Source organism: Gymnoscopelus braueri, assembly GCF_963280865.1.
Source record: "Gymnoscopelus braueri genome assembly, chromosome: 20".
Taxonomy (NCBI): Eukaryota; Metazoa; Chordata; class Actinopteri; order Myctophiformes; family Myctophidae; genus Gymnoscopelus; species Gymnoscopelus braueri.
The window spans coordinates 29638720-29651868 of record NC_137622.1 but is presented as its reverse complement, the minus strand read 5'-3'; the positions used below and the strand labels follow the sequence as shown (position 1 = coordinate 29651868).

General features: G+C 43.0%; 1 protein-coding gene across 1 annotated transcript in view; it reads left to right on the top strand.

Moving 5' to 3' along the window:
- Nucleotides 1-13149, top strand: part of afg2a (AFG2 AAA ATPase homolog A) — a 176357-nt gene that overhangs the window by 140754 nt on the left and 22454 nt on the right. Inside the window, exon 17 of the mRNA XM_080416776.1 lies at nucleotides 6953-7117. Coding sequence (XP_080272902.1) covers nucleotides 6953-7117 — 165 coding nt within the window. The remainder of the gene's footprint in view (nucleotides 1-6952; nucleotides 7118-13149) is intronic.

Here is a 13149-nt window from a genome sequence, read left to right as displayed (position 1 = left end):
CACAGGCCTCTGTGGATTGCAGACTGACAGGTTAGGAAACCACATACAGCAGATGCCTTCAGGGCAGGGAACAGAGTCAACTAACGTCTCCTCGGGCCAACCAGCCAGCCAGGCAACCAGCCAGCCAGCCATGCTAGCTAGCTAGCCAGGGGGAAATGTTCATTTAGAGAAAGAGCAAGAAAACAATAGAGCTTTGAATAGAAAGCAGCCGACACACACACACACACACACACACACACACACACACACACACACACACACACACACACACACACACACACACACACACACACACACACACACACACACACACAGGATATTTCCTAAACTGTAGCAGAGGATAAGGAAAAAGTGAATGGAGTTATATAAAGTGTCATAAAGCTCTCCTGTTGATGGGTTATTATGCCTGGGGGGGCAAAGTGCGTCTTACACCCAGGCATTCACCCACGCTGCTACTGCGTCTGAGCCTTGATCTAAGAATAAAGACACCTGAAATGCGTGGGTGTCAGTTTGTAAACAGCTCTCCTCGCAGACACAGCCCAGAGCAGGTCAGGGGATTCGCAGGCAGCCAGGAATGTGTGTGTGTGTATGTGTGCGAGCGTGCGCGCATTTCTGTGTGTGTGTGTTTGCACATTTCTCTGTGTGTGTACAGTATGTGTGTGTGTGTGTGTGTGTGTGTGTGTGCGCCCGCTAGTGCAGCAGGAGCACAACACGACACGATGCTCCGAGGAGAGCAGATTCCCAGCATTCTTTGCTGGTTAGGGAGAGGCAACGTCCTTCGCAGATAGGAAGTTGTCTGTCATTGGGGGGTAATCACTTCTTGAGAAGGCTCGCAATGCCTGGAATGATTGCTGTTGTTATCGGCAGTGAAACTTGGCGCAGAGAGAGAGAGAGAACATAGTATACGAGCAGGGAAAGGTCTCTCTGTCTGTCTCTCCTCTACGTGTCTCTCCTCTACAGGTTTGGCTGATTTTTGTTTTTCAAACTTGAGGCCCAGCGTGTTCTCACCGTCTCGCTCGCTCGGATCTCAAGGGCTCTGTGTTTCGTTAAGCAGCCGAGGCCAAGCTTTCAGAACCATATTGATGGTCCAATGTCAAGTTGTAGCTTGGCTGGGATTTCATACCTCGAGGGCATGGCTAATTACTAATGGCTGATGTGTAATGATGCCTATCATTTCAGCAGGGCTGCGATGGTCCATGCGAGCCCTCTCTGCAGGCTTTCGTTAATGGCACGTTTGTGATTTTAGAGAGACGGAGTGTTGTTGACTTCCCCTCTGCGTTTATTTTTTTTCTTCTTTTTTTCTCTGCTTATTGGGGTGGGGGCCTGGGGGGGAGCTTCATTTCCTCTCTCGCTCTTTCAGCCTGGCCGTCCACTTCCCCTGATCCAGCTGTTTTTGTCCTCGTGTCTCCGTACCCCCTCTCCCCCCGTTCCCCTTCACCCCCCCCTTTTTGGAGGGTGGGGGGGAGGGATGCAGAGTCTAGGCTTCAGGTGGAGCGATGCCGCCACGAAAAGAGCCCGTCAATGCTTGCCCGACATGCCAAGCCAAGTATTTGCCTCACTCCACTATTTGCCCCCAATGCAGACACCTCCTTCCCGTCCTCTTACACCCCATCCAACCCCACCCCATCACCCCATCACCCCATCACCCCATCCAGCCCCTTCCCACCCCATCCCCGGATCCTTGAGAACAGGAAGCATATAGTAGCTGTCGGGCAGAAATCTCTTATCTCCATATTCTAAGTTTTTGTGGGTTTTTCTTTTGTAAATCAACGCCCTACTTGATCACACGACAGCGTCACACAAACGCATCAAAAGTAGCAGATCTACCAGCTCGAAACGCGCCACTTTGTGCCGTGTTTCGAGCTTGTGGATCTGCTACTTTTGCTATTTTTGAATTGTAATCCTGAAAAGTAACAGTTTTGGACATATGAGGTTTCCGCCCGACAGAGACGATATCTTGTTAAGTGATGGATAGGGCCCCCTGAAGGAGAGAGAGAAGAGAAGTCCTTCTTTCCCTGCAGGACAGGCGGCGAGATGAGTTTACCAGTCACTGTGGCTGGAGCCCACCCTGGCACCTCTTCATTGTGTGTGTGTGTGTGTGTGTGTGTGTGTGTGTGTGTGTGTGTGTGTGTGTGTGTGTGTGTGTGTGTGTGTGTGTGCGTGTGCGCGTGTGTGCGTGTGTGTGCCCGAGAGAGACAGTTAACTGGCCGATTAAAAAGTTTGGCGGATGTCGCTTGTAATGAGGGAAAAAAGTAATTATTATAATAATAGCGATACAGGGCTTACGTTTTGATGGTGGCAGAATGTGATGTTTATGTATGTGTATATGTGGTGTTGCCTGTGCATGTGTTTCTCTGCGCATGATACAGTAATGTGCTCTCAATCATGTCTACGTATTGTATTCATGCATGTACGCATGTCTGTTTGTCTTGCATGCCCAGTGCTTGCCTGAGTGAGTAAGTGTGTGTGTGTGTGTGTGTGTGTGTGTGTGTGTGTGTGTGTGTGTGTGTGTGTGTGTGTGTGTGTGTGTTGAGTCCGAGGGTCATCAGGTTTGTGTTGGCACGCAGCCTGCAGATACTTCCACTGGAGAGTTGCTCAGGAAGCTTTTCCTGGCACATACACACAGTAACGCGAGGAACACACACACACACACACACACACACACACACACACACACACACACACACATACACATACCCAGACACAGACTCACAGACATTCTCACACATGCACATAGACAACATGCGCACACCACAGACATGGACAGGCACACATAAACGCACACCTGTCGGCCCTTCCTCCCCCCACCCACCCACCCACCCACCCGCTCCTCTTGGGAGTGAGACCAACTCTTGTGCTATTGTGTAGTTGTTGTTGTTGTTGTTCTTGTTGTTGTCGTAGGTCCAGATGGATGTTTGTTCAGCTTTCTCTTTCCTTCTGCCATCACATTATTATGACTTTGTTTTTCTTTCCGCATTAAACCCATTTAAAAAACGGGAAGCATCTGTGTCATTTTACATTTGAGCGTTGGCTAGTCAAAAATATCAGACATGCAAGCTCACAGCGCCTCACTTCGTGCCGCGCTGCGAGCTTGTACATCTGCTATTTTTGAAAAATGTAGAAAAATCTTGCAAGTGCTTGAAAAAATTTGAATACTTTTGCTATTTTTAACACACAAAATATTTTTAACACAAATCTTCTCTTCTGGGGGTCCCTGGCACAAAATATTTTCAGATGGGGGGTCTGCAGCTAAATATATATCAATTTGGGGGGTCCTTGGCACGAAAAGTTTGAGAATTACTGATTTAGAAGGCCTTTGTTGAAGCCCTCAGATCTTAATGGTTTAAAGCAGTGTTACTACGTGTCATTGTCAATTGTCACCATCGGACACATGTGTACACAAATCTCAACTTTTCACAAAATTGCCTAAATTTTGTAAACATGTAAACGTCACATTTTGTAAACGTTACAGAATGTCCCTGAAAATCTTGGTTTTCCAATGGAGGCCGAGTTGTGTTAAAAGTGTACACGCTCACTGCATACACATGTGCACAAAATATTTTTGAAGACACAAGCAATCTCTGCAGATGGCTAGACGTAAAGGAATTTGTAATTCTTAATTCCAGTTATGTACTCAGTGGAGATTGCCATTCCATATATGGTTCAAAGGCATTAGGGCTACGGATCACCATTTGGTTCCATTTGTACACTCAGAGTTACCAATCATTTAGCTGGGAACCCCCTGGAACCCCCTCAAGGACCCCTGGGGGTCCCTGGATAACCATTTTGAGAACCACTGGCTTAGCTCGTTCTCCTACCTCCACCCGTCATTCATCAGCCAAGCACCCCCCCAACTGAGTGGAAGAATCTATGAAGGGGGGGAAAGGGGTGGGGTTGAAAAACTAAAATAAGCAAAGAAAAGACATATCCTATTATGATCCATTAGCTCTTTTGTAAGGTGTGTGTGCGTGTGCGTGTATGCGTGCGTGCACGTGCTGTGGTTACGGGAGGATACAGCTACCTGTGTGTGTCTCTGGTTTCCCATTACAACCCATTACAAATGAATGGGAGTTTACGCCTGTCCAGAAAAAATAAACTTGATATGTTAGAAAAATCCAAGGCTGTGTATTCGTAGCTCAATGGTGTGTGTGTGTGTGTGTGTGCATACCTTTAAATATCCTATGAACATATTTCATAGTTGATATTCCAAAAGAGAAAAAGAATGAAGTCCACCACACTGTCTCATATGCTCTTATCAAAAAATGTAAATAATAAAATAAATTCATGCACACTGACATGTCACCTGCAGGTATATGGGCATGATGATAGCCTGGGTCGCAGATGGTATTGTGTGAAGTAGATGAGTGCGGGTTCAAAGACCCTCTCCAACCCACTTCACTAATCGCTGCTGACAACCTCCCACACTGCTTGAGTTTGAACATGTTATTTTGCCTTTTCTCTGCTGGCCTGGAATCAGCCATGCCATTTCTCAGGGCAATTGAACCTGTTTGATGATGTTTTCTTTTTAAATCCAACTCCATATTGCTATTATTAAATTCGATAATGTTGCTCTGGTGCAATGAAAGTATAAACTTTCGACACAGTAGATGTTGAGCTTGCCCTAATAAACCCAAACCTGCTCCTTCTAGGATGAGGTAAAAACGGGTCCAACCCACCCTACATGTGTGTATTATATATGTGTATACACATATGCATGTATGTTACAGTCAGATTGAAAAAGGAGTGCTCATTTTCTTCGGGTTCACCTCCCCCGCTCCCCCGCCCAAAAACTAAATGACGTTTTGGAGGTACCGAGACTAGGGGGGACAATGATTCACGAGTCTGTCTCTATCGGGACACAACTCGGACGGCGCTGACTCGGCTGAAGGTGACTTTGCAACGCTCGGCATGACCTAAGCTCGCTCGGCGGTGCCTCTCGCTCAAGTCGTCTTCAGATGGCACGCCTCCGTCGGTGAAAACGAGTGCACCTTTTTCAATCTGACTGGCTTTCCAATCATACTGTGACATATATACCCCTCGTCTCCATTGCCTTGTCCAGCTCAAAACCTCTGTCCCCAGCCAGTGTGTTTACAATCTAACCATCTCCAGCTGGAGCATGGCTAAGCCAGCTGTATTATAACACCACCAGGACAGACCTGGGCCACATGCAGGCTTTGGAGATCAGCACTGACTGGTTCACAATGCATTTGTAATGTAAAGCAATTTCCTGGATTTTGTGGGAAAGAAGTTGATCACAGCTCTGGGTTTTAATAATTTTAGTGGTATTAACATTTATATCCATTTCACCAAATAAGTGCATTGGAGAAGAAAAACAATGAACACTGCTGTTCTCCTATAAACATTTCAGCTTGCACTTGGGACTTTACTTTACTTTATAATGGATCACCATTAGCACTTGCCTAAGCCTTGGCTATTCTTCCTGGTCAGTCGCACCCAAATACACATCATACACAACAACATACTACAGATACAACAAACAGACAATAGTTCACCTACAAAAGTTAAGAAACGGGTACGAAAAAGAAAAAAGACATTTCAGAAATGTACAATTTTACAATATTGTACATTTCATGACAAAGGATAAAGGGTTAATCATACTTAAAATGTTACAACAAATCATACTGTACGTTTTTATTTTAATTTTATTTAAAAATGTTTCTTCCGTCAACCTACCGATATCAAATTAACTTGAATAAAAGTCAGTCAAGTTCATGAAATATTGACATGCTCGTTATTTCCCAAACTCGCCCGTTATTTGGTCTTGGCGGTCAATAGATATAGAGAACCAAAGTAAAGCGTATCAAACCACGCCGTGGCTTGGCCACACTGGGGGGGGCCGGACAGGAGTTAATGAAGACGGGGGCCTATTTGTCTGTCCCATCTGCCTCTCCGCTGGGCTGGCGAGGCGCCTGGCCCTTAACGACGTCTGACAGGCGAGACAAGCAGCGGCTTTGGGTACTCGTGGGCTGTTTTGGGGTCACGGAGATGTGTGATCATCAGATAACATCCACACAGTGTCTCCATGCTGGCTGGTGGGGAAGTTGAAAAGTTGCACGTGTGCATGGATGTTTCAAGGGATGATTTAAGTTCTGGAGCTTTTTGGGGGAAAAATTTGGAATACTTCTTTTTAACACAAATCTTCTCTTCTGGGGGTCCCTTGCACAAAGTATTTTCAGATGGGTCTGCAGCTAAATATATATATATATCAATTTGGGGGGTCCTTGGCACGAAAAGTTTGAGAATTACTGATTTAGAAGGCCTTTGTTGAAGCCCTCAGATCTTAATGGTTTAAAGAATCCCAGCAGTGTTACTACGTGTCATTGTCCATTGTCACCACACATGTGTACACAAATCTCAACTTTTCACAAAATTGCGGATTGTTTTATTTTGTTTATCCCATTAAGACCAGAGGCCGATTCTACAAATGCCTTCTAAATAAGTAGCTCTCACACTTTCAAGATTTCTAAAAAAAAAATCAAAAATGGCAGATGTACAAGCTCGCAGCTGTGAGCTTGTACATCTGCTATTTTTTGAATAGCCAACGCTAAAAATCTAAAATTACACGAATGCTTTCCCGGTACCTTAAACCCTCTGTACGTAGTAAACCAACACAGATTTGACCGGGGTTTGGCTCTGTACTTGGTCCACTCCTTTTCCCCCCCATCTAAACCAAACCTCTTGCAACGTTTGGTGCACTTGTAGGTCGTGTATTTTCGGTTCAAGTTTAAGACCTGGAACGCATCTGTGTCACTTTAGATTTCTTTGGCTATTCAAAAATAGCAGATATACAAGCTCATAGCACGGCACCGAGTGCCGCGCTATGACCTTGTAGATCTGCTATTTTTGAAAAAAAAAAAAAATAGAAAAAAAAAACTGTTAGGATTTACAACCGAAAGCTGACTTCCTGCTCCACCCCTCTACCTCCCTATAGGCTCTGATGCGACCGGGACGTCTGGACAGGATCGTGTACGTGCCCCTCCCAGACGCCCCAACGCGGCGGGAAATCTTCTCGCTTCAGTTCCGCAACATGCCAGTGGCTGAAGATATCTCTCTGGATCACCTGGTGACTCAAACCAGCAAGTATTCAGGAGCAGAGGTGAGATGTATTCAGTTGGAATAGAAAAGTACACCCTGAGGATTTCACTGTGTAATCGAATAGAGAGCGGGGGTGGAAAGAGTATTCACATTTTTTACTTATGTAGAAGTATCAATACTGCAATGTATAATTACTCAGTTACAAGTAAAAGTCTGAAATTCCAAATTTACTTACAAAAGTATTGGTATCAAAGTGTACTTAAAGTACCAAAAGTAGAAAGTACTCATTATGCAGTGTCTCATTTCACAGGTTACAAATGTATAAAATGTATAACAAATATTTTTTTAAATAGCAGCTTATCTATTGAAAATTGGAAATACTCAACTAAAGTAAAAGTACCTCAAAATTGTACTTAAGTACAGTACTTGAGTAAATGTTCTTAGTTACTTTACACCACTGGTAATCAAATAGAGAGTGTATTGTCCAGACATAATAATTTGTGGTAGACATTAAAAGAAGGCAAGATGCAATACAGTAAGTATACAAACACCATGAGACATATGGATGATATTATGGATGATTACGTATTCCAGAGCGATCGAGACTAACTTGTGCCTAAATTGTACCCACTGGCATTTGGTTCTGTAACATGTTAAAATGGTTCTATATAGGGCTGGGTAATATATCAATATTATATCAATATAGTGATATGAGACTAGATATGGTCTGGGATATCATAATATCGTGATTTTGCAGATGTAAGTGTTGGATTTTATCACGTAAGCCCTATTTTATCCTTTATAATATTATAAAACATTTTCGACAATATTGAAACTAGGCAATCTACAAGCTCACAACGATGGTTTGTCTAGAAACGATTGTTTTTGCTATTTTAGATTTTTTTTTTAAGGTTTTATTATCGCCACAAAATACGATATTTGGTCGAAAATGTGGTGTTATTTAATTTTGTATAAAAGTGTTTACGCTCTTGACTCAAGGCTTACTAAAGCTAAAGCCAGTTCCGAGAAGCCAGTGTTGAAGTTCACAAAAAAACAGAAGAGGCTCGCACACTGACAAATCAAAAATATATATTTCTTTTTTACATGGTGCAAAAATAAGGTGACACAGGTGCAAAAGTGAAGAGAACAGACCATCATCAGCACTCACTATTTGGTTTTGTCCACATTGCTCTGTTCCAGTTCCATGTAGGACATTTTTAGAGGCCATAAAACAATGAAGCGAGCATTCAGCGCTACCACATCAAAGACTCTCTTGTTAAGAATGCAGACAATGGATGTAACAATAGTAGTAACTCCTACTGTGAGGACCATAAATAGTGGCTGCGTTTGTGAAGGCGAAGGGCCCTGCCAGTGGAGCGGATGGAAGGCATGTAGCGTAGCAGTACCTCTTGACTAGAGCCCGACCCATATATCTGTCTGGTCGATGTATTGGTCATTGTTTGACTTTTTTAACGGCATCGGTATCTGCAATTATGCAGCCGATATGTCTCGTTTAAAAAACAACTTTTGGGCATGTTGTTCTTGGTGAAAATGTTCGAAACCTTTTCAAGACTTAAAAAAATAGCAGATCTACAAGCTCACAACGTGTCATGTTGCAACAAGTTGTGAGCTTATACTGTAGATCAACTATTTTAGTGTTTAAATGAAATAAATTCTAGTCAGAAATGTTGCACTTTTTGACAATTAATGTTGGTTCAAATCAGTAATCGTCCGTCTAGGACTCTCCAAAACCGGGATCGGCTACCGGACTCAGAATTCTGGCATTGGGTCAGGCTCTACTCTTGACACTGGCTGGGGGGATGGCCCGGTCGGATCGGTCCAACACAAACCTCCTGAATGGAGCACTTAACAATGGACCCCAGGAAAGACCAGGCCACTGTGGAAAAGTCAATAATGGCAGTGAAGGGCTCTTTCGCCTCATTGTTATTGCTCCATACTCTTAGGGCCTGCCTTTAACCACATAATCCCTATTTTATACACTTTGTTGTACGGCGGTGTCGCACGGTCAAAACAGACGATCTACAAATTATCACCGGAAGTCTACGGCAAATGGGTTTCACAGATGTCACAGATGATTTGTTGAATTCTGGCGTTCTATGGAGAGCCACCCCCACGAAGACTTGCATTTAGTCCCAACACTTCATGTCCTTAAAGGGAAACTTTTCCGATTTTGCACCCAAACCCTATTTTACTGAAGTTGAGGACATTTTCTGTGTTTTAATATGTTGTACATGATTTCGCCGACTGTGACATCGTACAGAATGTCAGTCCAGGAGGAACTAAGCCTAACCCTCTAGCAGCAGGCTAATGAGATAGCTGACTGTTGCTTTGAAACCACAGTTCAGAAACCAAAATTGTATCACCTTTTGGGTGTATTTAGTCAATATTTTTGTCTTTGCTGTTTTGGTAGCTAGGATATGTACTGTATATATTCTCAAATTGTAAGTATGTGCATGCATTTTCTTACCTTTATGCATTTCTACTTGCATGTATTTGTATATAGATTTGCATAAAAGTGCATGCTTAATAAATGCATTTGGGCCGATCTACAAGCTCACAATGTGTCGCATTGCGACACATTGTGAGCTTGTAGATCGGCTGTTTTGGGGCGAAGAGATTTGGTATACAGGGGGAAAAGGAGGGGACCTGGGGCACTGCACTCAACAAAGTATATTGGGTTTAGGACATGTTGACATTTGGGCTATGGCCATGGTTGTAGCTATTGGCCATACGTCCCAACTAGGACAGTGGTTCAGAGAGAGAGAGAGAGAAATTGAGAATTTACAGAGTTCTATTTGTCAGAGCTAACAGAGAATCATCTCAACAGCTCTGGAATAGAATAAGCACTGTGGTATACTAAATCTTGGAAGCCCAGAGACATAACTAACTGCTACCAAATCTCTCATCCTTGACACAGCAGCACAGACAAAACACAGACACCATTCAACAGAGTCATAGCATCTCCCACTCTCCTTTCTATGACCTTGGCTTTGGTCACCTGCTTCTTATTTGGTGAAAAAGTGTAGGGGGGGGGGGGCTGTGAACAGAAGGTCATCGGTTTCAATTCCTAGAGCGGGGTGGGGAGTACAACATTTGTTAATATAGCGTCACAATAATGCTAACCACATTATCCATATTTTATACTTTGGCAATTCAAAAATAGTGATGACAGGAAAAGTTGGATCACCACTGATATAGCAACATACTGTTTAGATATGTATTTGGCCGCGGACCCCCATTTCAAAATGTTTTGTTCCAGGGACGCCCCAGAAGCAAAGATTTGAGTTACAAATGTTGGCTTTAAAAATATATATTCAAAGATTTGCGCACATTTTCACAAATTTTCAAAAATAGCAGATCTACAAGCTCGAGTGCCGCGCGCTATGAGCTTGTATATCTGCTATTTTTGAATAGCCCAAAGAAATCTAAAATGACACAGACGCGTTCCCAGATTTAATGGGTTAATATGGATATGATAGAAAAAAGCCGTGGCGGCTCTCTCTCTCTGACAGGATAAGAAAACAAGCGTCTTTCAAACAAATTAAGAGGCTATGGCGTGCCTTGGCAGGCTATGGAGATCCATATTTCAATGTTGTCCCATTCCTGCGCTCCATGTGACATGTTTGTGAACGCCGCAGCCGTATCAGTGATATGTTGTTTCATTGCAATCAGTTGCCTGGAGAGAGTTTATTTGATCTAAGACACAGACAAGCCCCTTGACAATTTGAAACACGCACGTACACACGCACACACACACACACACACCAACCTTTTAAGTAATATAGGACATGAGTAACCAGCCATATCATCGCTGTCAGGGCAGAAACCTCTTATCTCCATATTCTTTGTGTGTTTTTCGTAAATTAACGCCCCTACCTGATCATACTACAGTGTCACACAAAAACGTCGAAGGTTTGCGCCGCGTTTCGAGCTTGTAGATCTGCTACTTGTAGATCTGCTACTTTGAATCCTTGAATACTGAAAAGTAACAGTTTTGGGACATATGAGGTTTACCACCCAACAGAGACAATATACAATTTGATGATACTTTCATCCAAAGTGCCTTTACTTAAATGTGTCAACCTTATTACACACTCACGTGTAACCGCTTTGACATGCTCCGAAGACACATTTTATTCGATTTTATTTAGATAATCAAGTCTGAACAGGAAAGGGAGGTGTCAAAAGGCATTTGGGATTCCTCACTATGGGGATCCTTTACTCCTCTATCATGGACTTAAAGGGCAGATTGAGGTGGTATATAAGGGCCTCTCTTATCGTCAAAGTATAGGCGCTCTCTTTCTCTCCCCGACTCCTTCTCCGTGCGGCCCCCCACCCCAGAAAGCAGCTTAACCCTTTAAGACCGGGAACGCATCTGTGTCATTTTTTTATTTCTTTGGGCTATCAGAAAAATAGCAGATATAAAAGCTGAGCGGTTATAACAATCGTGACATTTTTACGATTGTTGCAAATCTTTGAATATATATATATATATTTTTAAAGCGAACATTTGTAACTCAAATCTTTGCTTCTGGGGGTCCCTGGAACAAAATATTTTGAGATGGGGGTCCGCAGCTAAGTAATTTTAGGGCTCCTTGACATGAAAAAGTTTGAGAACCACTGATATTATAGCAACATAAGTGTTTCAGAAAACTGTTAGGATTTAGAAGACATTTGGAGAATTGAGTTACAAATGTTTGCTTTAAGAATTTATATATATTCAAAGATTTGCACAAATGTTCACGACTTAAAAAAAAAAGGATCTACAAGCTTGTATATCTGCTATTTTTGAATAGCCAAAGAAATCTAAAAATGACACACAGATGCTTATCCCGGTCTTCATGGGTTAAAGCAGGCATACACCTGGAAGGAGGTATGCGCTGGGAAACCAATCCCCCAGTATCAGGTGTTGCGCTTGACATCGGGGTGTTTGGGAAAATCTCGACTTTGGAATGGTGGTCTGCAGTCACTTGCAAGTTGCTTCTTGGAAACCCCACGGAAATCCACAAGACGATCCACTGTGAACATGACTGAGTTCGTTGACAGAGTGTAATCTAGGTTTCATCTGTTTTTAGTACACTATATATACTGTAGTATACTAGTCTATAGTATACTAACAGTATATACTAAAGACTAAGACACTACACCTCCAGGGGTCCTCAACAGGGGGGTCCGGGACCCCTAGGGGGTCCTCAGAGTTACTACAGGGGGTCCGCCAAATGTTTGTGTGATTGGATTTTTGGGCGGTGAAACCGCCCCTATAAGTGAGATTTGGAAAAATGTACATTTTCCTGCGCTGAGATCTGGGCCCAGGAAATTTGTAGAATTATCCTGCGCTGTGATTGGCCAATCACAGTCTATTCAGGACTGTGATTGGCCAGTGTCACATGACACATGTGCATAGCCCTATATAAGCAACCATAACTCGAAAAAAACCAAAACTTGTTTTTTTTCGAGTTATGGTTTCGTCCATCATAAAGAGTGTTTCAATAAATGTATTTATCTTTTGTACATGATTGGTTGACTCCATTCAGTATTGTGATTAGCTAGGAATACACCGCCCACTTCACACAGGGTGTGATTTTTTTTTTTACATTAACCACTTGAACCCTAGCTATTTGCTATTCTCAGGAGAACTTTAGCCGCAAAGAGGCTTGATGTAGAGCGGGGAAAAGAGCAGACCAAGTACAGACTGAGTGAAAGTTTACTTAGTATTGACGGTTTAAGTGGTTAAATGTCTGAGAGTACACATGAATCCAACATACTTTGATGATAGTTGCTGTTAAACAAGTCTATGAAGCTATCTATGAAAAGGTTAAACTGCATCACAATTTTATACAATATGTATTGGGGGGGGGGGTCCCTGCTTCATCTCTCTCTCAGCTAAGGGGTCCTTGGCCTGAAAAAAACGTTGAAGACCCTTGTACTACACTAGGCTATGCTATTGTAGTCTAGAGTCGACTGCATTGCAACCTACTACACAGTATATAAATAAATACTGCTCTCTGCCCCAATACGCACGCACGCACATGCTCGCACACACACACACACACACACACACACACACACACA